This window comes from Rattus rattus, chromosome 9, assembly GCF_011064425.1.
Source record: "Rattus rattus isolate New Zealand chromosome 9, Rrattus_CSIRO_v1, whole genome shotgun sequence".
NCBI classification, from domain to species: Eukaryota; Metazoa; Chordata; class Mammalia; order Rodentia; family Muridae; genus Rattus; species Rattus rattus.
In genome coordinates this window covers 40,488,485-40,514,373 of record NC_046162.1, presented here as the reverse complement: position 1 = coordinate 40,514,373, position 25,889 = coordinate 40,488,485, and the positions used below count along the sequence as shown (strand labels likewise).

General features: G+C 49.7%; 1 protein-coding gene across 1 annotated transcript in view; it reads left to right on the top strand.

The window, feature by feature from the left end:
* Positions 1-1,106: 1,106 nt before the first annotated feature.
* Galnt10 (polypeptide N-acetylgalactosaminyltransferase 10) overlaps positions 1,107-25,889 on the top strand; it is a 69,605-nt gene continuing 44,822 nt past the window's right edge. The window contains exons 1-3 of the mRNA XM_032911681.1: positions 1,107-1,203; positions 5,258-5,396; positions 16,871-17,037. Coding sequence (XP_032767572.1) covers positions 5,287-5,396; positions 16,871-17,037 — 277 coding nt within the window. The 5' untranslated portion in view covers positions 1,107-1,203; positions 5,258-5,286. The remainder of the gene's footprint in view (positions 1,204-5,257; positions 5,397-16,870; positions 17,038-25,889) is intronic.

The window sequence follows — 25,889 nt, the reverse complement described above, 5'->3', positions numbered from 1 at the left end:
CCAAGACTCTTGTGAAAGCAGGCGTCTGTCACCCCAGCACCTGACACGCATTTCCGAGGCTCTGGCCTGGCTGCAGCTGTCAGCCACCTGCAGTTCTAGAGCACTGGGGAGGTGTTGGAAGTGACTCGAAGCCAGGAGGAGTTCCAAGTCTCCGTGCAAAGAGAGAGTAGTAAAATGCACAAGTAAGTGTTACAATGCTGCTGTCTAGAGAAGGTGGGTTGGGTTCAGTGGAGTATGCTGGGGTAGAGAGATGACTTAGTGGTTAAGAGTGTGCCCTGGTCTTTGCAGAGGACTACATTCAGTTCCTAGCACCTGTGTCTGGCAGCTTACAACTGCTGGTAACTTCAGCTGCAGGGCATCCCACGCCGCCCTCCTCTGGCCTCCACAGACATACGCCTCCACCCACCCTCACATACATACATACATACATACATACATACATACATACATACATACATACAAACAAACAAATTAAATACATCTCTAAAAAATAAATATTGCTCAAACCAACATCATGTACTTCTTGATCGTCCCTTTGGAGTTCTGAGGACCGAACCAGGGCCTAGTGAATGCTAAGCGAACACCCCACCGTTGAACTGCACCCCTTGGCCTCTGCTTATTTTTGTCTTGTTTTGACCTGGGACTATGTCTCACTGTATAGGCCAAGTTGGCCCAGAGCCTGTGGTCTCCCTGCCTCCACCTCCTAGGAGTTAGGATTAGAGGGGCTCACCACCACACCCAGCCTCATTTTCCTTCTTCAGTGTGTAAGGCAGCCTGCTTCACCTGTTAGGGCCGTTTCACACACCTTCCCGTTGGGCAGCCACACTTGGCACTTTGTCCCGTGGATGAAACGAGTAAGCCTGTCTCTCCTTCCTCTCCTGGGTGGCGAGTTCCCAAGGGGTGGTGCTGAGCTTGTGTCCCCCTGGCCTCTGCCCATCTAACAGGCACATACATGGCCGGCACTTAGGAAGATGCTGAGGGCTGGGCAGGCGATAGCGTTCTCTTTAAGCAGTGTACCCTCTGGGCCATTGTTACTGCCAATATTCCCTTTGTCTTCCTTTTCACAGTCTCTTCTTTTTCTTTCTTTCTTTTTTTTAAAGGAATTACACAGTCGGCAAAAAAAGACATTTTTCTTGGGAGCTGAACAAAGGCTGAAGGACTGGCATAACAAGGAGGCTATCAGGAGGGACGCGCAGCGCGTAGGTATGGAGGGCGGGGCCGAGTGTGGGCATCCTGTGAGTGTGCCATGGGTGTATGCAAATGTGCTGAGTGTGTTAGGGGTATCTGGACCTCTTGTTCACTTCCTGCCTGCCGCCCACTGTCCTTCCTAATTCCCGTCTGACCTTTCACCTGTCTGACCGTCTGACCTCTGCTGTCAGCACCAGATCCTCTGTCTTCACCTGTCTTCAAGTTCTCCCTGCCACCTGCATATCAGCCCGTGACCGTGTCTCTATCCTAGCAAGTCCCATTCCAAAGTGAGGAACGGTGATTCGAATCTACATGGATTGAACATGGACCAACTTCCACCCTCAGCAACCTGACCGGCCTTTATGGCAGGCTGAATAAGAGGGAATCTGTGCCCCAGAGAGGTGCAGCCGTCACCCAGGGAGAGAGCAAGGCCAATCTGGGATTCGAACCCAGGACTGAAAGGCAGAGCCAGTTCCTCACCGACTACAGATTCCTTTTGCTAACAGGGCTTTGTCACCATCCCTGTAAGGCTGGCAGGCGGGGGGAGAGGGGGTACAAATAGGTACAGAGACCATGTGGAGAATCCAGGCAAAGGTCAGGAGGGCAGCTGCAAGGCCACTGGCATTCCGCCCTTCCTGAGCCTCTGTCTCCCCATGGATGACCTCATGCAGTCGGCTTGGGGGGCCTCAGAAGGTTGCTGAGTGTATGGAGCGAGAAGGTGGCTATAATGTTGCTTTGCTTGAGTGGAAAGTGGATACAGCAGCTAGAGCAATGGGAATGGTGTGTGGTGATCTGGGTTAAAGGTGTCCCTTCTGAATTATTTATGACCAAACCAACTCAGCACGAAGCTCAGAAGAGAGCAGGTGTAATAACTGAGCTCATGCCCAGGACAGACGTCCCCAGCCCTGGCACATGCTGCTCTGTGTGCCTAGGACGTCCCCAGCCCTGGCACGTGCTGCTCTGTGTGCCCGGGATGTTACATGGAATCAGAAGGGCGCTCCTTTAAGAAAGGAAACATCTGCAAAGAGACAGCTGGCCGGGCAGTTGTGCCTGAATTATTAGAATATCGGGCTGCCTGGCAAGGGAAGAAAGAATAGTGGAGAGATTAAGAAAAGCAAATGACTGTTTAATTTCTTGTTTGTTGAAATAAAATTATATGTAAGTATTAAAGAGTAAATATTTTTTAAGCAATTTATGAAGTTTCCTAATTATAAAAAAAGAAGAAGAAAGAAAAAGCCATTAACAAGACTGAGGAGTGCTAAGTACACACCCCGTCCTCCATACCAAGTGGCCTCCTCCGCCATCACAGAGGACCTTGTCTGTTGAGAAGACAGAAGCCACAGCCTTGCCAGAATGCTGCACTGCGGTCCGGCTGGCTGGCCTTTGCCCTCTCTTCTCTACTCAGCCTTTGGGACTGACTATTGTTCATGTCTCCTGGAGTCTCGTTCTGAGCAGAGGTCAGGCCTCTCCACCGGCTGCATCTGAGCAGCCTTGGTGACCTTGGTTTTGTGACGCCCAGAGGACAGTTGGCCCTAAGCAGGCTCTGGAGTGGCTGACTGTCGGGCACAGTAGGGCGGACCCTCGAGGTGCTTTTCCCAGGGTTTTCTCCTTTCTCAGTCACCAGAAGCTCGCGGAGACCCCAGAGAACATGCTCTCAGAACATTAGAGACCCTTCTCTGACAGACAGCACAGAGATTGCCAACCCTTAGTCCACTGAGTCTGGGACTTGCAGCAGACCTGGCACAGTAGATAAGGCCACTCTTAAGTTATCTCCCAACTTTAAAAAGAAATCATAGCATCTTTTTATCATCACGGCATTTAAAAAAAAAAATCATTATTTATTTACAGCAGTACTGAGGATCCAGCCCCAAGCCAGTACCTCAGAGGTACTAGGCAAACACTCTGCCACTAAGCTACACCCCAGCCCTTGTTTATGACACTTTTGATTGACACAGAACATTTGCCTCACTTAGGGGATGATAATCAGGCAGCCTCCAGTTTATCTGGTGTTTGACAGCTCACAGAAAGTTATCACAGGGTAGCCTCTCATTTGACTCCCCCAGACATGCTGGCTGCCGGTATGAGAGGAGACCGTTGTAGCTGAAGGTTCTTCAGCTCAGAGAAGGTAGACCTGCTTCCTGTCTGGGGAGACTGAGTGGGCAGGGGGTTCTCACTCTGGAGGGAGTGCAGGGAGCAAGGGCTTCGGCCATCACCCTTGGTTCTGTAGCCTTTTATGAATCTCCGTATACATTCAGAGTGACAGCAGAATAGAACAGGACCCTGGCCAAGTGAATGATGGTGCCCCTCCCCCTCTTCCCACTCCCTCTGCACAATTTGGGGGGATGCTTGGGGGGTGAAATTCATCTTGATTGTTAGGGGATGGAAAGACGGCTCTGCAGGTAAGAGCATTTGCAAGTTTGGTCCAAGTCAGGCAGTTTTTAACTGCCTTACAGTTCCCGCTCCAGAGGATATGCTGCCCTCTTCTGGCTTCCACAGACACTGCACTCATATCTGCACATACCCACACACACACACACACACACACACACACACACACAGAGAGAGAGAGAGAGAGAGAGAGAGAGAGAGAGAGAATTTTTGTAAAAATTAAAATTATTTATTTCATTTTATGTATGAGTGTTTTGCCTGTGTGTATGTATGTGTACTACATGTGTGCCTGGTGCCCGAGGAGGACAGAAGAGGGCTACCCCAGAACTGGGGTTACAGATTGCCGTAAACTTTAGTATGGTCACTGGCACCTAAACTCAGATCCTCTGTGAGAAAGTGTCCTTTACTGCTCATCCATCTCTCCATCCCCCACATGATTTAAAAAATAGAAGAAAACGTACTCTTTAAATCTTGGTTATCTGGGGTTTTTAAGGTGCACTTAGATTAGTGGGACTCACTCTGGGTGTGTCTGTGAAGGCCTCTGACCGGATGAAGATTATTTTATAGAGAGGAATGCTAGACGACATGGGTTTAGGAGAAAGCACCAAGATGAACTCCTCTTCAAGGGAAGAGATGTATTCCTGTCAGAGATGGTCTAGTGAGGGCCCGAAGAGAAAGTCTTCAGTCTCAACAGAAAAAGCCTGGTGTCCATCCTTGAAGGTTTCCTCGCACAGCCTGGAAGCAGGCTTAGTTAATATATGCTCTAGTAGTAGTCCACAGTGCCTGCCTGAGGTCAGGTTGTCTCCAGTGTCAAGGGAGCAGAGGGAGGGAGAGGGTGTGGCTTCTTGTAGTGAGTGATCCGTTCACTTTCCAAAGAAACCCTTGGAGAGCGAGAGGATTCCAGAAGGTGTGGCTGGATACTTTGAAGCCCTCCAGAACACCACCACCAGGGTTTGGGACCCAACAGTGATGAAACTGATACATGGACAGTTTGAGGGAAGACAAAAGTAGGGGCGGGGCCTCTATACAGAAAGTCAAATACTGGGGGTGAGAGGGGTGTCCCTGGGGCCGACTCTCAACTCTGGCCTCTTCCTGTGCCCCATCTCTCTGCTTCCTTCTCTCCCTGAGCCCACCAGCCTCTTCCACACACTCCTGCTACCTCGAGTTCTGCTTCACAACAGGCACAGAAGCACAGAGCCATGTGACAATGGACAGAGCTCTCTGGAATAAAACCCTTCCTCCATTAAGTTGCTTTTCTCAGGTCCTTGGTCACAATAACGCAGATGTAACTAATGTGACTAGATACAAGATTTTCTTTTAATTTTTATATGTTTTTATATGTGTGGGTGTTGGTTTGTTTGTTGTTGGTTTTTTGTTTGTTTGTTTGTTTGTTTTGCCTGTATGTAAGTCTGTGTAGCACATGGTGTATAGTGCCAATAGAGGCCATAAGAGGACATCTGATCCCTGGAAACTTGAGTTATGGGTGGTTGTGAGCCACCATGTGAATGCTAGGGCCCAAGTCCTGAGTTTCTCTGCAAGCGCAGCCAGTGCACCAACCATTGAGCAATCTGTCCAGCCCCAGGTGTAAGGCTTTATCTGAGGCCCAGTCATTCTTCCCCCAGTCCCAGCCCTTGTAGATGTCAGGTAAACCAGCAACACTGAATTTGCTCTCTGCCTCTAGGAAATGGAGAACAGGGGAAGCCTTACCCCATGACCGATGCCGAGAGAGTGGACCAGGCATACCGGGAAAACGGATTTAACATCTACGTCAGTGATAAAATCTCCCTGAATCGCTCTCTCCCCGATATCCGGCACCCAAAGTGAGTGTCACGTCTCTCATCCTCTGCTGTCTAAGGATTTTGCCCAATGCTCTGGGTTGTGAATTCGTTAAAACAAACAAGCGTTCGCATGAGGTGCTGGCCTGCTGGCTGCCAGGTGGGACAGAGCCCCTGCAGGAGCTTGAGCAGTCTGACCCTCTGCAGCCTGGGAATGGTGAGCCAGTGTGATCCTTCTCTCAGAGTAGGAGCCAGTTCTCCAAGTGTCTGCAGGACAGTGACATTGGTTCACCTGGGAATTTGTTATACGTGCAAGAGTGAGTGAGGGGCACGTGTGTCACACATACATGTGGAGATCAAAGGACAACCCTCTGGTGTAGGTCCTTGCTTTCTGCTTTGTTTGAGACAGGGCCTGATTGCTATTCACTGTGTATAGGGCAGGCTAGCTGCTGCCAGCTCTTAGAAATTCTCCCCTCCTCCCATCTCACGGGAAGAGTGCTGAGACGACAGACACACCCGTGTCCAGCTTTCCTGTGGGTTCTAGGAATTCAAACCCAGGTCATCTGGTTTGCTCAGCAATCAGTTCACCCCCTGGACTCTCTCCAGCCCACTCCTGTGCCTCCACTCAGATTAACTGTCCCGAAGCACTGAAGGCCGTCAGCCAACAGTGTCCTCAGAAGCCCTGAAGGTGACTCTGATGCAAGCAGGGGGTAGAATAGGAAACCACATCGTTGGGAAGTCTCTCTTGGAAGACAGGCTGTTCCCTAGGACTAGACCCTTTGCATCAAACTCTTGCCCGGGGGAGGCAGAAGAGGGACCCGGGGAGCTTGCCTGTAGGACTTACTGTTTCATGCTCTAGAATCTTCTGCTGACATAGGAGAGTGTTGTTCACCCACACTAGTGTTGCTGGGTTCCGATCAGTGACTGCCACTGAGCATTACCAGACCAAACCTGTGCCTGACACCAGGAGCACCAGTTATCACAACTGTAAAAATCTGAGACCCACTGTCCCGACCTCCCACCACTGTGAGCTCCCAGGAGGCAGCATCAGGACTCCTCATCTCCCACTGTTCTATGGGGGGCCTTCAGCTCTCCGTCCTCCCCATAGCAGGGATGGCAGGCCTCTGTCCACAGCTCAGGGGACTCGCTAACTGCTACCCTGGCATAAGGAGGAAGTAGATTACATGAGGGAAATTTTTTTATGATTATAGAGTAAGTAAATCCTCGACTGAATACTCCAGAGTTGGAAAAGGATTTGCTTTTTTTTTTTTTTAATTTCGTGTGTGTGTGTGTGTGTGTGTGTGTGTGTGTGTGTGTGTGTGTGTGTGTGTGTGTGAGATGGTGCATATGCTACAACATGCCTGTGAAGGTCAGAGGACAGTTGACAGGAGTCACTTTTCTCCTTCTACCATGTAGGTTCCTGGGATCGAACTCAGTCTTGGTAGCAATTGTCTTACCTGTTAAGCCATCTCTACAGGTTTTCATTCTTATTTTGTGTATTTTTTTTTCTTCACATTAAGAATGTTGCCCTGGAGCTGGAGAGGTGGCTCAGCGGTTAAAAGCACTGACTTCTCTTCCAGACGTCCTGAGTCCAATTCCCAGCAACCACATAGTGGCTCGCAACCATCTGTAATGGGAACTGATACCCTCTTCTGGCTACAGTGTACTCCTATACATCAAATAAGTCTTTTAAAAAAAAAATGTTGCCCTGAAATGTGTCCCCAGCTTGAGAAGGGGATCTGAGCTTAGGAGGCTTCTGTTAGCAGCCTGTCCACCCAACTCTAGCCTCCTGCTTACTAATGTTGGGTATGTCTAACACCTGCTTTTGCAGTCACCAAGGGTGGAAGCTGAGTTTCCAGCAGCGAATAGACAGACACCTTGAGGACCTCCTCTCTCCCTAGAGGGAGACTTTCCTTCCGTTTGTCAGTGGGAGCACATGAGTAAATTTATTTCTTTTAGCTTAAACAACTTCTCAGGCAGGAACTAGGGTTCCTCTTTTCCTTTTAACCCTTCAAACTGAATGTTGGCAGCAGCACCCCAAGAGCAGGACAGAGGTGCTTATGCCAGTCACCTTTATTCGCACCAGAAGACACCCTGGAGACACACACCCACAGAGAATAGGAGCTGGGCACTATGGCCCCAGCTTGCTGGGCTAGCATGTGGGAGGCAGCCAGCTGGCTCTGAGCAGGCCTGCCCTCTGCACCTCCAGCCAAGTTATCGTGAACACGGACTGGCTGGTGGGCTGGCCCACTTTCCCTACGTGCTGGGGAACCCAGCCTGGCTACTTGGCAACCAAACAGAGAGGCTCTTCAGGACCCATGGCGGGTGACATAAGAGACATTGAGACCTTGACTGCAGAAGTGAGTAGGATCTGTAGGCTCCCCTGGGTGCTTGCCGTTGGATGGTCAGTTTCCTGGTGCTAAGCTAATCACAATGGGGGTGACAGCAGCCTGCAGCCACAACCTGCATCCCGAACACTGAACTTCAGGAGGGAGTAGGTGTGAATGGAGTCTCTCCCCTACCACATCCCCACTCCCATGTCCTCGTTTGATTTTTCCTTTTGTGTTAACGTGGTTAATTTATGATATGTACTGGATTTCCTCAAAAGAATGTATGGATTATCGTAATAGGCCAGATTCTCTGGAGCCTCTCTACAACGCCGGCAGGTTACAGAGTTCAAGTGAAAAGTGAAAGGGAAGGTAAAGCTTGTTACCTCTGACAGTCGTATTACACGCGGTGATAAAATGAAATGGCCTGGAGAGAGGGCTCAGTTGATAAAGTGTGCTTGCAGCACAAGTACGAAGACCTGAGTTCAGATCCCCAGTACCCACAGAAGAGCCAGGTGTGGTGGCACACGCCTCAACTGCTAGCCTAGGGGTGGGAGATCAGGTGGATCCCCAGAGTGCCCAGAGGGGACTCGAGCTGCCTGCAGATGGTCACTCATCGGGTTCGTCTTCAGCATGAGTCTTGGCAGGAAAAGAGTTAGCCAGCGAGACTGGAGAAACGCTACCAAAGGCTGATGGCTGTGCCTCTACCCACCGTTCAGGCTGGGAGAGCTCAGAATTGAAACCTCATGAGGAGGCGGGTGTAGTGCCAGGTTGCGTTTATTTACCTCTGTGGGAACTCTTTAGCCCTCTGGACCAGGCTTGAAAATCATGGTAAATTAGGAACTGGAACAATAGAAGCATTTTCAAGTTAATGTAACGCAATGCAAAGCTCAAGGGTGCAGATGGACAGACACTGGCCTGTGAATGCTGATAGCCAGCCAAATATTAGGAGTGCAGAGTAGCAGGGCAGCTGGCCTGTGACAATGAGAACAGTCATCAGTCAGAACCTCCTGGGGTTGATACAGATGTGGCCTTAGCCTGCTAAGCTATGTTCTGTTTATAAAGTTAGGTAGAGACATAGACAATGTAGAAAGACTCGGACTCTTTACTCTGTGTGTGTGTATGTGTGTGTGTGTGTGTGTGTGTGTGTGTGTGTGTGTGTGTGTTATGCCTATGAGTGTTGTGTTTGCATATATGTGTATACACCCCATGCGTGCGTGACTGATATGGTGTCCTCATCAGATCCCTCGGAACTGCAGTTACAGATGGTTATGAGCTGTCACGTGGGTTCTGGGAACCAAATCTTCTGTAAGAGGAGTGAGTGCTCTTAACCAGTGAGCCATCTCTCCAGCTCCCAAACTCCAGAACTAAAGCCAACTGCTTCTGAGAGGAGGTATGCGTAGACTAATGATGGATTAGCTATCGTGGGGGGGAAATGTTAGCAAACTCGAAGGCATAGCAAAACAAACCACCCAGAATAAAACATAAATGTTTTGAGAAGTGAAAAGAAGTCTGGAACCATTATGATCCAGTCCATCTAAAATGCACATAATTGGGATCTGTGGCAAAGAAAAGGAAGATCTCGGCTTGGACCTCTCCAAATTGGGCGGCGACTGTAAAGCTACATTCAGGGAGCCCAGAAAGGAGGCTGGGAAGATGGCTCGGTGGGTAAAGCACATGAGGACCTGAGTTCAGATTCCAAGAGCTAAAGCAAGACATGGTGGTGGGTGTGTCTGCCACCTCAACACTCCCACGACAAGATGGAGACAGAGAGGAGAGGACAAGAGGGATTCTGGAAGCTTTGTGGGTCAGTTAGCATGGACAGCAGCATCTTTCTCAAACAAGATGGAAGGTAAGGGTGGACACACCCAGGGTGCATTGTGGTGTGGCACACATATGCCCACATGCACACGCACAAATAAATGCACACAGACGCAAGCACACACACACACGCACGCATATAAAGAATGAATAATTGTCGGCAGCCACAAGGTGGGAGCAAGGGACCATTCTGGGACAGCAAAGGAGGTGCAAGAGTGACTTGTGTTAGCCGGGAGCAGCAGAGGAGCCAGGGCTGGTCTCAGGATACCATGAAGGAGGAGGCAGCAGGGTCTACCTGGGAGCTGCCTGGAGGCGAGTGAAAGAGCAGTTGAGGACGGTGTCAGTGTCTGGCCTGAGCAGCTGAGGGGATGGAATCGCAGTTCACAGGCAGGGAGGGAGTGATCCTGGAAAGAGCAGGATTTGGTGAGGCATCTATGGTGGGAACAATGCCCACAGGGCAGTGAGCCCTGGTGTCAAAATTGGAAATGGGATTTTTGAGTGGCTGTGTTCAGACTGTAGTTTTAGTTTACCATCCTTGAAGGGCAAAAGACAGCAGAGGCTCGGCAGGATCCTAAGTGTAAAACTGACCGGCTGTTGTCAGGTTACGTGGATCCTGTGCTGGTTAGGTTTAACCGGCAACGTGATATAACCTAGAGTTGCCTGAAAGCAGCCTCAGTTGGGGTGAATCGTCTGGAACACCTCTTGGGGTCGGGGGGTGTCTTGAGGTAGGAAGATCTTGCTACTGTGGGAAGTGCGGTTCCCTGGTTTGGGGTTCTGAATGGTGACGTAAGGGTGGAGAACGCTAGCTGGGAGCAAGCAGACAGCACAAGTGCATCATTCACTTCTGCTCCCGACTATAGATGTGATGTGGCAAGATGCTTTCAGTTACTGCCTCAGTTTCCCCTCAATGGTAGATGGTATCCAGCCTGGAAGGATAAACCATGTAGACCAGTGGTTCTCCACCTGTGGGTCGTGACCCCTTTTGGGGGGAGCCCTATCAGACACTTACATCCTGACTCCTAGCAGTAGCAGAATTACACTTATAAAGTAGCAATGAAATGGTTTTGTGGTTGGGACTCACCCCAACGTGAGGAGGTGAGCACCCCAATGTGCTAAGAGGTCACAGCATGAGGAAGGTTGAGAGCCACTGACCTAGATCCTCTCCTTCCGAAGGCTGTTTCTGGTCAAGGCGTTTCATCTCCATGACAAAAAAATGGGTCTAGAATAGTTCGCCTTCAGGGTTCAGAGATCGGCAAGAGCCCCACCTTCCAGGTTCAGAGGTCAACAAGAGCCCCACTCACCACCTCCACACCCACCATCGCTTCTGCAGACTAGCGACAGGCTTAGAAGACACAGCGCTGGTTTAGCAGTCTCCATCCTTTCTCATCTTGATTTATGACGTAAAGTAAGCCTGGTGGATACCTTTAAAATGGAGTGGCCCAGAAGTACCCAGGATGTGGAATTCTGGCTGCCAGCAGGGATGTGACGGTTACAGAGGCAGCTATGGGCGGAGAGCCCTTGTGGGTGGGGAGGTCTGTGCACTGGGAAAGGAAGTCCAGGTCTCTCTCCAGCACCTCTGCTTTCTCGGGAGATGCATCAGCTCTCCTCTAAAAATCAAACGATTTCCTTCTGAACCATGGGGTGTTTTTTAAGATAGCAGTTATTGATCCACTGGACCCAATATCAAGATTTAAAGGTTTACGAGCCTTGAAGTAAAATGGCAGCCAATAAAATTTCTCCAATTGACTTCCCCCCACCCCCTCCGTTTTTAAGCCAGATTTCAGCAGGCTCAGGCCTTAGGTTGGAAACTGTGGAGATTGGCTGCCTGTCAGCTAAAACTCAACACAGGCGTGTATCACCCACAACACATGCTGCCCAAATCCACCCATAGCCACACCAGCTGAGGGGTGGTCTGTGCGTCTGAGTTTGGATTTTTCACTGTTGCTCTATTGTTCTTACACACAGAGACATTTTCTAAATCTCCTAGAAATAGATGCTGCATTCATCTTTAATAAAAGCTTCCATTTATCATGTGTTTCTATTTGTTGGTGTGGTAGGCTCTGGGGTGGGGCACTTCCCAGTTACAATGTGGTTCCAGCCCCTTCGGCATGATTTCATGGAGGTCTCCCACTGCACGATCTGGGCTGACTCTTAAGGGTGCTCTTGACTAAAGTCAACACAGCTAGAAGATGGCAGGTCAAAGCACATGACCTCTACCACTGCATCCTCGTATAGATAGAGGCCCACATCTCACAGAGAGGGGGAAGGGATCGTAGTAGTTTGCTTGTTAATAACTGAATGTGCTTGGAGCAGGTTTTACTAGAAAGTCCATCAAGCATGGCCAACACAGGCTCCATACTCCACGAACTTCATACTCCATGTTGGAGATGACACACACCTATCCAGGAAGAGGCAGTTGAAATCCAGTTGAACTGGTTAAAGATGAGTGGAATTTTTAGTAATGTTGGTCTTGAAAGAGTTAAAAGAAGAAGAGAACCACAAAGGAAAGGCAAAGGTGTCTAGAATCCCCTAAAAGATTCTCAATTGATCATCTGTCTTCATCAGGTTGGTCTGTTGACAGGCCTTGATTGATAATTGATGTAGGAGGGTCCAGCCCACTGTGGGCAGCACCATTCCTTAGGCAAGTGGTCCAGAGCATGAACCTGTGAGCTAGTCAGCAAGCAACATTCCTCCAAGATTTGTGCATAAATTTCCTGTTCGGACAACCCTCAGTGATGGACTGTGACCCCGAAGTGTTAACTAAAATAAAACCTATCCTCCTGTAAGTTGCCTTTGGTTGTGGTGTTTATCGTGGCAGTGGAGTGAAAGGAGAGCATCACCTCTCTCCTTTGTATCGGGGAAGCACTGTGACAAGCTAAGCAGCTTAGTTTAGGAACAGAACAGAGCGCCCTCCTTGTGGCAAGTTCTCCACATTTGGCTTGGGATGGAGGTTGGGGAACCAGCAGTCTCCCATCCCCACGCACTCAAGATACCCAGTTCTGCCCAAGCAGTTGCACAAACCATTTGGTCTTTGCTTATAGTGTACATAGACACGTGTGAGTTTAGTGCTTGTTTTGATTTTACAACAATGCTGTTGGACTGTTCTACAAGGAGCTTCTTTCATTGTATGTGTTATGCTCACGTTTGTCAGCGTAAACTGCTTCCATAACTGTGTGATACTCCTCAGGAATGATCCTCTCCGTTGTAGAAAGGTGAGCCAAACTGGTACTTTCCAGTTCTTTGCTTCTGGGGACACGTGGCAGAACCTTCTGGACCCTGTAACTCTTTCCAGCTTCCCTTTCATGAACTGAGCGTCTTAGGGTAAAGTCCATTTTGTCCTAGCAGCTAGCTGTCAGCTATCGCCTACCCGTCTGCCACGATGCCCCTTAAGGCTGGGCAAAGGCTGGAGGATCATTGTGAACTTTAAGACAGCTTTTGACTAACTAGCAAAAACCTGTCCCAAAAAAAAAGAAAAGAAAAAGAAACAATGGTTTATGACCAGAGCAAAGAAGTTTCAAGAATGTAGGATCATACAGGTTTAAAAAAATAAACCATAAACCAAGTCTGGTTGAGACTGCCTGCATCTGAACTCAGGGGCGAGTCAGGAATGTGAATCTAAGCAGTGCTGCCTGATAGGGCTGAGGCCATGACTAAGTGGCAGTAAACTTCGTTCCTCTGGCTGCCTGGAGCAGGTGTGTGTGGCTGGCTCTCAACAATTCGTCGTCTGTGAATGGAGACCGGCTGCATAAAGAACTTAGCTTTGGCTCTTTTGTCCCACACACCTTCCCGCTCCTGATTCCAGCCAGCTGTGAGCGGCTGGCTGCTGTTTCCGTCTTGTTTGGTTCTGACACTAGGTTTCCGCATAGCTAGAGTTGGCCTTGGACTCCAAGCAGACACCCTCCCCCTCTCCCACCCCATCAGCACCCGGGCTTTCAGGGCTGGAGGACAGCTGCACACCACTCATTCCACTCCAGTCAGGTACATCAAAGAGAAAGCTGTCCCATCCCCAGACAGAGAGAAGGGCTGGGGGTGCCGGCTTAGGAAGGAGGCTGAACACCGGTGTGTGGCCACAGAGCGTGGGCTGGCTGAACACTAGGCACGCAATTCCTTCAGTTCTCACCGCTCTGGACTGTGGCTGTCATGTTTAAGTGGGTTCCCTGATATGGTGGACTGTACCCTGGAATTGTGACCAGAAGAAGCACCCCTTTCCTCTTAAGTTTCTTTTGTCAAGGTATTTTGTCATCACAATAGAAACGAAACTCAGACAGGGTCACACAAGAACAATCTGCCAGATTTGTCCCTTGGCCAGAGTTTTGTGGGTCCCTGAGGCTGGGGACGTGGGGATCCAAGCATCACCTCTTAGGAGATGGCCTTATGCTGGGGTGTGGGGACTTGAGGAACCACCAGCCACACAGTGAATGATAGGGTCCCTCCTGAAGGCCTAAGAGGCCAGCTTATAGCTAAGGAGCCAAGGGGAACACCCTGGCGATGTGCCCACATCCCAGGCGTGCTCTCTCACCCTCGCTCTTCCCTCAGGCTCCTTTCTTGTTTCTGGAGCCTGCCCCACCACCCCACAAGCTGTCCCCCAGTGCACAGGTACCGAGACAGGACTGTCTCCTTGCAGGGCTTCAAACTCAGTGGTGTCACTGCACACTGCCCTGTCAGTGGGACGCTTAAGTGGCTGCCTCCATTCCTCGGTTCTCAGGCCTTCCTTCACGCTGGGATGACACGCCCTCACGTTCTGCCCTGGGGATCGCATCAGAGTTTAGATAGGAAAGTGATCCACAGGTGTCAGCCCATCATGGAGCTCCAGCTCCCTCCTCGGACCCCTTCCTTTCCTCTCCCGCCTCTTCCTCTCTCCACCTCCTCCTTCCACTCCCCTCTTCCTCCCCTAACCTACTGGTACTGTCACCTCCTTACATGAGCCTCCCTCCAGCATCCTCAAGTCACCATCCCCACTGTCCTCAGGATCCCAGGAAACCTTTCTGCAGGGCGTTGTGAGTTTGAATATTTAACACAGTGACCCTTGAACTTGAGTGGGCATCAGAGTCTTCCAATCTGTTAAAAATAAACCGCTAGGGACCACCCTGAGAGGCTCTTAGGCAGGCGGTCTGGGATGGGCCAGAGTTAGTGTTCCAGCGCGCTCCCGGCTGTACTGAGGCTGCTGGTCCAGGCAGGACGATGCCTTCAGAGCAACTGTCTTCTCTGCTCCCCTTTGCTTCCTTTTCCCTTCCCTCTTCCCGTCCATCTCTCCTGAAGCAAAACAGAGTTTATTATAAAGCAAATAGATTAGCTTTCCTTCTGCATAATAATCTTAAGCGGAGCGAGCTGACTTAGATATTGTTCTCCAGAACTGGACTCACCCACTTCTTTAAAAACCTAAAATGGGCTGAGAAGGCTGTCACAGCCGGCGAGGGCACTTGCAGTGGAAGTGTGAGGACTTGAGTCTGACTCTCCAGCGCCTGTGTACAAAGATGGGCGTGGCTGCATGCCTGTAACCTGGGCAACTGGAGCCAGAGGCTCAACAGACTAAGAATATAAGAACCCCTCGGTAAATGACACCGATGGGAAAGGAAACGGACATTACATTCAAGGATAAAAAGGTCCGTGTGTCGTCCCCCCAACCCATCCCAAGATCACGTCACCCAATATTGCTTTACAAACTCCAGCCAGGACAGTCAGACAAGATGGATCAAGATGGATGGGTGGATGGATAGATAGATAGATAGATAGATAGATAGATAGATAGATAGATAGATAGATAGATAGATAGGTAGATGGTTGCAGGTAGGCAGGTAGAGATAGATGGCTTCTGGGTTGGAAACTAAGTAAAATTATCTATTTGTAAATGATGTTTTGTGTGTGTGTGTGTGTGTGTGTGTGTGTGTACACAGAATATTCTGAGGAATCCACAGTGGGCAGCGTGCCCCATAACACATAAGCAGGACCTGCTCTGAAGTGGAGGCAAAGATATCTCATTTAATTAAGTAAAGCTTCTACGTCAGCTTCCAGGCACCAAATGGAGGGGACAGAGATGTCCTGCATAAAGAGATACAAATAACCAGATGCAGACCACCGCAAATCCTGGAACAAACATGACCCGATGTCTTCAGCACACAAATTATAAGGAAAAGATGGGCAATTCGTGAGACGCAGGAGACGTGTCCACAGTGTATAGATTTGGTTTTGATCTTCATTCACACCAGCCAACTGTAGGAGAACGTAAGACCAGGGAAACTTGGGCACCAACTAAGTATCCGACCCTCTTTTTAGTTGTTTTTTGTTTTGTTTTGTTTTTGAGACAGGATCTCACTGTAGTGACTGTCTTCACTGTCCTGGAACTGACTCTATAACCCACACCCAGTGCTAGGATTAAAGGCACACTCAGCTTCTCCTGGGACAGCCAGCTGGGACAAGCAAGCCTCTGTAGAGCAGCACTCTGTTTTCCTCTGATGACCTAGGACCTGTTGATGACCTGGTCACACCCTTGCTATTGCTGTCGCACATCTGGGTAAAGGACCAAGCTGCTGTTCTCTTAGGCCTGACCATGTCCCCTTCATGAACCCTCTTAAACTTCTAGGGTTAAAGAACCTTTGAAGGATTCCTTCATAAATGCTTGTCTTTTCTGTCCCCGTGTCTCTGTTACTTTCTAAACTTGGTGAGCCAGCACCATGGGGAAACCTACCCCACCCCCACTGTCACCGGCCATTCCTGGTGATGGTGCAGCAGGTTAACTTTGGCAATGTGTATACGTTATCTCTTTTTGCTTTTTTGTACGTAAAGTTGGGACTATAAGATTTGTTTTGAGTTTTATAACTTTGTAGCCTTTTAGATAAGGTTGTGTTTGTACTTGTGTAGAGTGAAAGGACCGTGTTGAACAAACCTAGGATTAGAATGCAAATTGGAGGGGGGAAAAAGGCAAACTGGACTTCTCCTGACCCTATCCAAACTTCTGATCATAATTCTGGTGACCAGATCCCTTCCTTGAGCCCAGAAGAGTCACTTCATTTCAACAAAGGCACCCAACTCGGGAAACTTCTAGAGTCATCAGGAGTCAGAGTCTTGTGTTCGTGCGTGTGTTCATGCATGTGTGCATGTGTTCCTGCATGCATACATGCATATCTGTGAACCTGACTTCATACTAGGACAGGGATCATTTGCAAAGGGCCTACTCTGCTAGCAGTGGAAATAGGACACCATGGGACCAAGGAGAACAAAGTCCTGCAGCGGCTGAGCTCTCTCCACCTCTCTCCCACCCTAACGTCTGGAAAGGACAGGGGACTCCCATGTAGCCTGAAGCTGCGTCTGCGTTCCTGCCAGTGTGAGATCTGAATGGTGACTGTGTCTTCTCTCCTCTGTGTCTCCCTCCAGCTGCAACAGCAAGCTCTACCTGGAGACGCTTCCCAACACCAGCATCATCATCCCTTTCCACAACGAGGGCTGGTCCTCACTGCTGCGCACCGTTCACAGCGTGCTCAACCGCTCGCCCCCAGAACTTGTGGCGGAGATCGTGTTGGTCGATGACTTCAGTGACCGAGGTAAGCCTCTCCCACCCAGGCTCTGCCTTCTGAGCTCCGTGCTTACAAAGGGGCGCTGCCCAGAAAGCGGTTCTCGAGCAGTGTGGTCTATGATCCCCTACTTACACAGACTACTATGAAGATCTTACGTATGATCTCCCTTCCCGCTCACAACATCCCAGCAACAGATCCTGTTCTAATCCCCTCTTACAGGTTTGGAGATGTCGTGAACAGAAAACTAGATGAGTAATAGAGGTGAAAAGTCACAGATCCACTCACTTTCCTGCCTACCTGTTTACAGGGCTGGTTACTTCTCATATCTGGGGGCTGATTAAGTTTGCTTTCCATTGCTGTGATAAACACCATGACCCAAAGCAACTTGGGGGAGGGAAATGTGTACTTTTATGGTCACAGTTCATCATTGAAGAAAGTCAAGTCAGGAGATTAAGCCAGAACGGAAGCAGAAGCCGTGGAGGAATGCTGCTTACCGGCTTGGTCCTAGCTTCTGCTTAGCCAGCTTTCTTCCAAAACCCTGGCCTACTGCCTAGGGATAGCGCCACCCACAGTGGGCCAGTCCTGCTCTATCAAATAACAATGAAGACAATACCCTATAGACATACAGAGTAGTCTGATCAAGCAGGACATTCTGGGTAAAAGGCACTGCTTCCGTCCTGTCAAGCTTCGTCTTCTCTTTTCTAGAAGTTTGTCCAGAACCTTGTGGCCAGAGGTTCTGGGATCTGGTCCTTCTGTCAGTGTGGGAAGCCATGAGGTTTTGTGTCTGTTATAGAGGCAGAAGGATGGAGGTGTCAAATAAGTTCGGCAAGTCAGCCTGCGGGTAGCATTTACCACAGCAGCACCAAGCAGTGTCTGTGCGCAACTAACCTTGTGACCGTGTCAATGTGCAGAACCTCTTGCCTGTGCATCTCGCCTGGAGGTTGAGGAAACGCACAGGTGCAGCCAGGATGACATCCAAGACAGACTGCCTTACAGCTCACAGCCTCTCACTTCTCGGGCATCCAGTAAGGTCTGGGAACCTGAGACGGCAGTAGGAAGCCTTCCTTGTCTTGCACCTAACCGGTTTTTAGCTGCAAGCCCAGAAGTAGCTAGCCTCTGATCTCACCCCTGACTCCCACTTGCTCTGTGACCATAGCCCCAGGTACCTGACCCCTCTGTGCTTCAGCTCTTTCATGTGTGAAAAGGAATAGTTAAGAGCCACTTCCTTTTAGGAACCCTGATTATTAAATGAATTACTAGACACTAGACTGTAGACTGTAAGGCACTTGGGGCAGTGCCTCTCACAGGGACAGAAAATATAAGCCTGCTGGCTGTTCTAACTGCATCTGGCAGATTGGTGACTGGTTTGTGGTGGACAAGCCTTTGTCCTCGCTCTCCTGCTCTCCTCCTCGCAGCCTCCTGTCCCAGCCTCCTCCTACCTTGGCTTTACAACCCTCAAGTCAGAGAATCCCATTAGACAACATGAAGGTATCTGTGGCCCGAGGGAGCACGTGACAAACGGTGCAAATGGTCTTCTCCACACACTTACTCCAAGGTCTCTCCACTCTTAGAGTCCCCAGCTTGTCCACCTGCAACAGCAGAGTCAACAGACCCCCATCTCTCTCAGGGCCTGCCCTAGGCTGTTCCTCTTACAGCGGCTCCTTCCCAGCTGTGCGCAACGACTACACTGCTGGAGCATCCTGGGAAATTACACAGCTGGGCTTTCTGTGACCTGTTCACACACTCCTCTGTTCCACCGCCTCCCTACTCTTGAACAGTATCTTTCCCGAGGAGCTCAGCTGTGACTGCGTGAGTGGATAAGTGGTGCCATTGCCTCGTCTTTGGATTAACTGTGAGCTGCATGGAGTGTCGATAGGCTGAGGTGACAGCCATGGGGTATCTTCTGCACGATAAGACTTCCGCCACACAGATAGGGAAACAGAGGCTGAACGGCTGCTGTTGGGTAGCACACCCCCCTCACTCGTTTAAGATGACATTTGGCATGGGTCTCGCCTGAGACTGGTTTCATAATTCTAAGAACCCCAGATCTATAGTAATGGCTGCTTGGTGTCACTGGGATGCATGCAGGCTTGCGGGTCCTCCTACCTCTTCCTCCTGTCGCTGTGACCACACACACTGGTTCGCAGGCCCCCCTCTCCATCCCTTGTGTCGCTGTGACCGCACGCACTGACTTGCAGGCTCTTTTCACCTCTAGATGATCTCCCGAGCACTTTCCCTCACACTCAGCATAGAGGACTGCTAAGATTCAAGCACTTCTGGAATAGCAATTAGTCTGTAATGAAAGAAATCTATAAACCCTCAGGGAATGTCTGGCAAAAACACAGGGTGTAAGAATCGATGTATTTATGGGACGTTTTGTGCATCTTTAAGGAAGCAAAAGCTAGGTTTTATGAATCAAGCACTATATAAACGACGTCCTGGGAAAGAAAGGAATCGGGTGAATCTCTTCAGATTGCATCTGAAGCATCAAGAGCTCCGGTGTGTGGGAAAGGATTGTTTCCGTAGTGGAAAACAGCTGCATTATATTTTCAGAAAGTGAGTGACACTTCCACTGAGGCGATGAGCCGTCTGCATTTTTAAAAACTGCACAGCAGGGGCATTCAGCTGTGCCTTTTCTCTTGCTTTTCCTGGGCCGACTTAAGCCTTCTCCAGGAGCACGTGTGAAGCCAGTGGATAGTCTCAGATACCATTTGTTTTAGTTTCATTTCTGTTGCTACGGTAAGACACCCTGACAGAACGCTTCTTAGGAGCAAAAGGGTTTATTTGAACTCGTAAGCCCATCACTGCAGAGAAGTGACAGTGGCGAGAACTTGCGACATCTGGTCACATGGCACCCATAGTCAAGAGCAGAGGGCGGTGAATGCATGTGTGCCCGTTTGCTTGCTTGTGCTCAGCTTGACTTTTTTTCCCCCACTCTTAGACAGTAAAGGACCCACTGCTTAGGGAGTGGCGCCACCCATGGTAGGCTAGGGTCTTCTCCCATCAATTAACTTGAGTAGGACATTTCCCCCTAGACATCTCCACAGGCTAATTCAATGTAGGCAGTCCCTCACTGAAGATCTCTTCTCGGGATTCTCTGTTGTGTCTTGTTGACAGTTTCAATGTTTTTTAATCATATTTTATTTTGCATGTATGCTCATGGATATGAGTTTGGGCACAGGACCACTTGTGGGAGTTACTTCTCTTCTTCTACCATGTAGGCCCCAGGGACCAAACTCAGGTTGTCAGATTTTTTCGTTGCAAGCATGCTAAGCCATCTCACCGTCCCAAGTTATAATTAAAGCTGACTAACACCAAATTTCTCAGCCTCAAATTAACAAATTTTATGACCATGTAATTTTTACATCGTTCCAGAGAACAAAGGGTCAGGTATGTGGTGAGGTCCGTGGTGTTAACATTGGCTCCCATAAAGAATTAAAGGTGTGTTCTGCTTAGCCTTGGGAAGCCTGCACACTGAGTTCCTTCCAGAACATTTTTTGATCCCACAGTGATTTTTAAAAATTAACTGTATCCATTTGCTTCATTTCTTAGGGATGCACACATTACGTGCGAGTGAGTAGGAACTCTAGAATAGTCGCTAACGTCTTCCTGTCTGCTGCTGGCTCTCCTCGTCCGAGCCTACTGGTCATAAGGGGATTTCCTGGGCTTTGTAAACAGCTGCAGTGAGGGGAACGCAGCAGGAGAGTGGGAAGCTCTGCTCTCTGCCAAGCCTGCTCTGATAGATTCGTTCATACGGGCTGTCAGAATGCATGACAGAATGTTCTCTGTCTGAACTGCCCACTAGCCTCTCTTCAGGAATTCCAGGTAACACCGCTGTGCCTCACAGTCACCAGCCCTGACCTTTCCCAGCCAACATACTGCACCTGGTCTGGGACAGCCCTGTGACACACAAGTTAGGGAGATTGACCCTTGAGCAGTCCTTCCTGAGAAGAGGCCATTGCAAGATGCTCTTTGTAGTGGACACTAGATCCCATCCTGTTCCCCCTTAGGCTTTGGGAACCAGAAAGTGGAAGGTGGGGTATGGTAGCTCAGTGGGAGAGCATTTGCCCCTGTTCCCTCCTCTGTCTCTCTCCCTGTCTGCCTCTCTCTGTGTCTCTCTGTGTGTCTCTCTCTCTCTCTCTGTCTCTCTCTCTGTCTCTCTCTCTCTCTCTTTCTCTCTCTCTCTCTCTCTCTCTCTCACACACACACACACACACACACACAAGGTTGGGGGAGTTGGAGAATAAAACAGAGAGAAGCACATTCAGGTTAGTAAACCTGTCTCTTTCCCATCCTTCATTGAAGGCCAGCCTGCCTGTCTGCTCTAGGCCAACATACAGCATCCTGTCCCAGACCCTAGAGCACTTACCTTCTCTTCTTTTTTTTTTTTTTTTTTTTTTTTTTAGGCCAGAGCTGGGGACCCAACCAGGGCCTGTCCCTAGGCAAGCACTCTACCACTGAGCTAAATCCCCAACCCCTTACCTTCTCTTCTTGTATAAGCCTGTGGGAGTGGATTTGCTATCACTCCCACTTCCCCCTGTCATGGCTGAGTGAGGACTAAGTGACTTGATGCTCCAGGCCAACATTCAGTGAACAGCCGTTGTCAGTCTGTCACTATCACAACCAGGCTACGTTATTACTGATAACTGGAGCCATGGTTACCTAGACTCTCCCAGTGAGGGGCTAAGAGAAGGGCTCAGCCTAGAGAGCCCCAGCCTAGCCTCCCTAGTAAGAGGCTGGGAGAGTGGCTCAGTGTAGAAAGCCCCTGCCTAGAATCCCCCAATGAGGCGCTGGAAGATCGGCGCAATGATAGAAGGCCTTGCCTTAGCGTGTACCAAGTCCTTGGTCTGAAACATAAAGTAAGGCTCTCAGACTTACAGGAAACCCTGACTTGCAGGCACGCCAAGGCCACTGAGGGCACCTTGTAGCATATGTGGAGGGTGTGATCCTGGAAAGACACACACATCCATTGGTGGGGCAAGGGGAGGTTGGGTGTCAGCCTGCAGGCTCCTCAGACCTTGTTTTTCCAGGAAGCCTTGTTGTAAATCATCGCTTTCCCACATCAAGCCAGGATTTATGGTCCCACGTGTCATTTCAACCACCATTCATTAATCCCGAGATCTCACTTAAATTATTAAACCATCCTGTTCCGGTTGTGAGGGTTCTAATTATATCCTCAAGAGGCTGTCATTACCCAGATTGTCAGCTACACTCAACAGACACTAGTCTGTCCCATCCCCAGCGTCGTGTCTGTTGTCCCCATCCCCCACCCTCCATCCATCCCCGCAACCCCCACACCCCATCAGGACTCACCTGTGTTATAGGACTAGACCTAAGCCAAAGAGTCAGAAGGCAGCAAGCAGAAGTCCCCAAAGTTTGGTGTGCATGACATCATCTGGGAAACGTGTGCATTGCACAGATTCCCAGGCCACACCCTCTCCACCTGTCTGGGTGGAAGCAGGGAACTATCACAGCCATTGTTTCTGGGGATGCCAATAGGAGTAACCCTGGGAGCCAGAGCTAAGAAATTCAGCCTTGGATGTCAGGTCTGTTCAGACCTCTTGAGGAATGGCCGATGGGAAAACCCAAAAACAGGCACAGGAACTTTCTTAGTCACTGTTCCGCTGCTGTGGAGACGCCACGACCACGGCAGCTCTTATAAAGACAAGCGTGTAGTTTGGGGTTTGCATACAGTTTCAGAGGTTCATCATCGTGGCAGGGAGCACAGTGACACAAGGTGCTGGAGAAGCAGCTGAGAGCTACATCCTGATCCGCAGGCCAAGAAACAGACGCTGGCCTGGTGTGGGTTTTTGAAACTTCAAATCTCGGCGACACACTTCCAACAAGGCCACTCCTCCTAATCCTTCCCAAACAGTGCCACTCCCTAATGATCAGGGATTCAAATCTATGAGCCCATGGGGTCATTCTTTTTTTTTTTAATACTTTTTTTCTTCACTTTACATCCCAACCACAGCCCCCCTCCCTCCTCTCCTCTCAGTTCCTCTCTTACGAATTCCCCCATTATCTCCTCCCCTTCTCCTTAGAGAAGCCCCCCTCTGGGGTACCACCCCACCCTAATACCTCTAGGGTATACTAGACTAGACATATCCTCTCCTGCTGAAGGCCACAGTCCAGGTAGGGGAAGGGGGATCCAGTGGCAGTCAATAGAGTCAGAGACAGCCTCTGCTCCATTTGTTAGAGACCCCACAGGAAGACCAAGGCGCACATCTGCCACAAATGTAGCAGGGAGCCGGGTTCAGCCCGCGCATGCTCTTTGATTGGAGTCATTCTTACTCAGACCACCACAGAACATTGTTTTTTTCCAGACAGGGTCCCTTATAGCCCAGGCTGACTTCAGACTTCCTATGTAACCACAGATGGTCCTTAAACACCTGATCCTCCTGCCTTCACCTCCCAGCTGCTTAGATTATGAATGTACACCCACCACCAGGCCAAGTTTATGCAGCGCTAGAGCTAGAACTCGGGGCTTCATACATGCAGGCAGGTGTTCTACAAGCTGAGGTGCATTTCAGCCCCTCCTTTTCCAGTAGAGAGGAAGCTGAACCCCAGCCTTTGGTCAGAGCCCCACAGTAGAGCCTGGCTTCCCGGCCAGCCATGGGGTTGAGGTAATAGATGGCAGAGCACTTTGGGATCATTCAACACTCTATAAATACATGGCGATGGTATTATTTTCCAGCTGGAGCGTCCCGTGACAGAAATGGCTTGGTGCTTTCTCTCTAAATTACCATAATCACCTGTTTGAGGCTTCCACCAAGACCATAACTCTAGACTCCCAGGGCATAGAATAAATCGTTCCCGAATGAACAATAAAAAAATTTTATGGGAGAACGTGCTTGGGGCCCTGCCTGGTCCTCAGGCAGACGTGTCCTGCCTGTTTCCGTTGCCCTGTCCATCGTCCTCGAGGGTAAATTGCATCTTTCCCAACCACGGGCAGCAAGTTTAAAGGGTCTCTGGTTTTTCTTGGTTTTCTTGGGACGTGCGTAACTTACTCATGAGCCTTTGCGTCTCCGAAATCCTTTGCCCACATGCGCGTGCTTCAGCCTGTCTTCATAACTTTGGAAAGGAGAAAAACCTCTATTCAGGCGTCTAGCTCTTTGTGCCCAGTAAGCTTATATGTGACCCGCATGAAAAGCCTGTTTCCAAATCTGGAGGAGATCAAGTCTCCCCTCCCCCAGGAAGCTTCATCTTTGGAGGCCATGTGGCTGCAGTTCCAAGGAGTGAACCCTCTCCTGCTTGCAGGAAGATGCTCCCAAAGTGCACTATTGAACTGCCTTACCTCACAGAGCCAGTCAGTAACAAGCCCTGCTCCATGTTCAAGGAACACCAGTTACTGGCAGCTCCAGGCACACTTGACATCAGACCCCTCGAGAAGTTGGGCAGGATCCCACAATTCAGGCTGTCGCTACAAGACCCTCCATCCCCTCAAGAAGCAAGACCGCATGGTCTTAACGTTGTCCCAGTACTAACCTGAGTCCTACAGGAGCATAGCTGCCCCCACCCCCACCTTCACAGATGAAACCAACCATGAAAAAAAAAAAAAAAAAAAAAAAAAAACAACTGAAACCGAACACCGAGGTGTCCAGGATGGGCATGATGACTAACTTCCATCACCAACTTGCTTGGACTAAGAAACATCAAGGATCCTGGCCTGGTGGCACAGACCTTTAATCCCAGCTGTCAGGAGGCAGAGTTAGATAGAGCTCTATGAGTTTGAGGCCAGCCTGGTCTACATATCGAGTTCTAAAACGGTCAGCGCTGCCAAGTGAACCCTTGGCGGAGCAGATAAACATGAGGGCCAAAATTGGGGCACACCTTCATGCATTTCCAGAAAGGATGGATTGAGGAGGGCAGACACGGAATGCCCAGCCTGTAGAGTTGGGTCGGTGGTAAAGTGCTTGCTTAGCAAGTGAAAAACCCTGGATTTAGTCCTCAGGTCTAAGAAAAAGTTTTAGAAAGATCACTTGCTGCTCTTGCAGAGAAGCCTGGGTTCTGTTCCCAACACCCACCTGGCATGTGCTATGATGTAGCCGTTGGAATTGTTAGTGGTTGTCCGGGTCAGCCAATGCTGGGTGGCACAGATCTGCAGGAATGGAAGTGTGGGTTTGTCCAAATTAAGGAAGGTATGCTCTGCCAAGTGCCTGGACGTTTTGATGCCAATGCCAAGGGAATTTGATTCACGCTTGGTTTATGAAACCTTTGATCGCCTGTGTATTCTATCAAGCCTTGGCCGTCAATTGGAAGGAACTTCACACAGTTCCCTCTCTGGATAAAATTCCTTTGTCCTGAGTTCTGTTCTGACATCTGAAGGTTGCACTAGGACTGTGGTCCTCCCAACAGGAATCCTCCCCAGCACTACCCGACTCCAGAACCAAGGTGGCTAAGGCTCCAGGAAGAGCCCAGGGCTGCATTCTTAGGCACAGCTGTCCCCTTATCATTAATGCCAGGAACCAGGCTTTGCCCAGGAGTTTGTCTTTTCTAAGATCTTGTTTTTGATTTTTAGGGTATTTTGGGGGGGGGGTTGTTTTGTTTTGGCAAGAGGTTGGGGAGAGCAGAATTCACACTCATGTATTGGTTGGAGTTCTGTAAAAGGAACAGAATGGATAAAGTGAATGTTCTCTTGCTGGGTAGTCCAACAATGGCTCATTCTGGTAATTGCTCAGTCCGTGAGAATGGATATCTTCAGCAGTCCCAAGCTGGTGGAGGAGTCCAGGGAAGTCCTAGAGAGCTGCTGGTCTTTGGTCTGTGTAGGAATCCAAAAGAAGCAGGGTCTAATGCCAGCAAGGGAACGCCTCAGCAGCTGGGTAGATGAACGCGCCATCAGACCGAGGGCACAGGGGCTAAGAGCAAAAGCTCCCTTC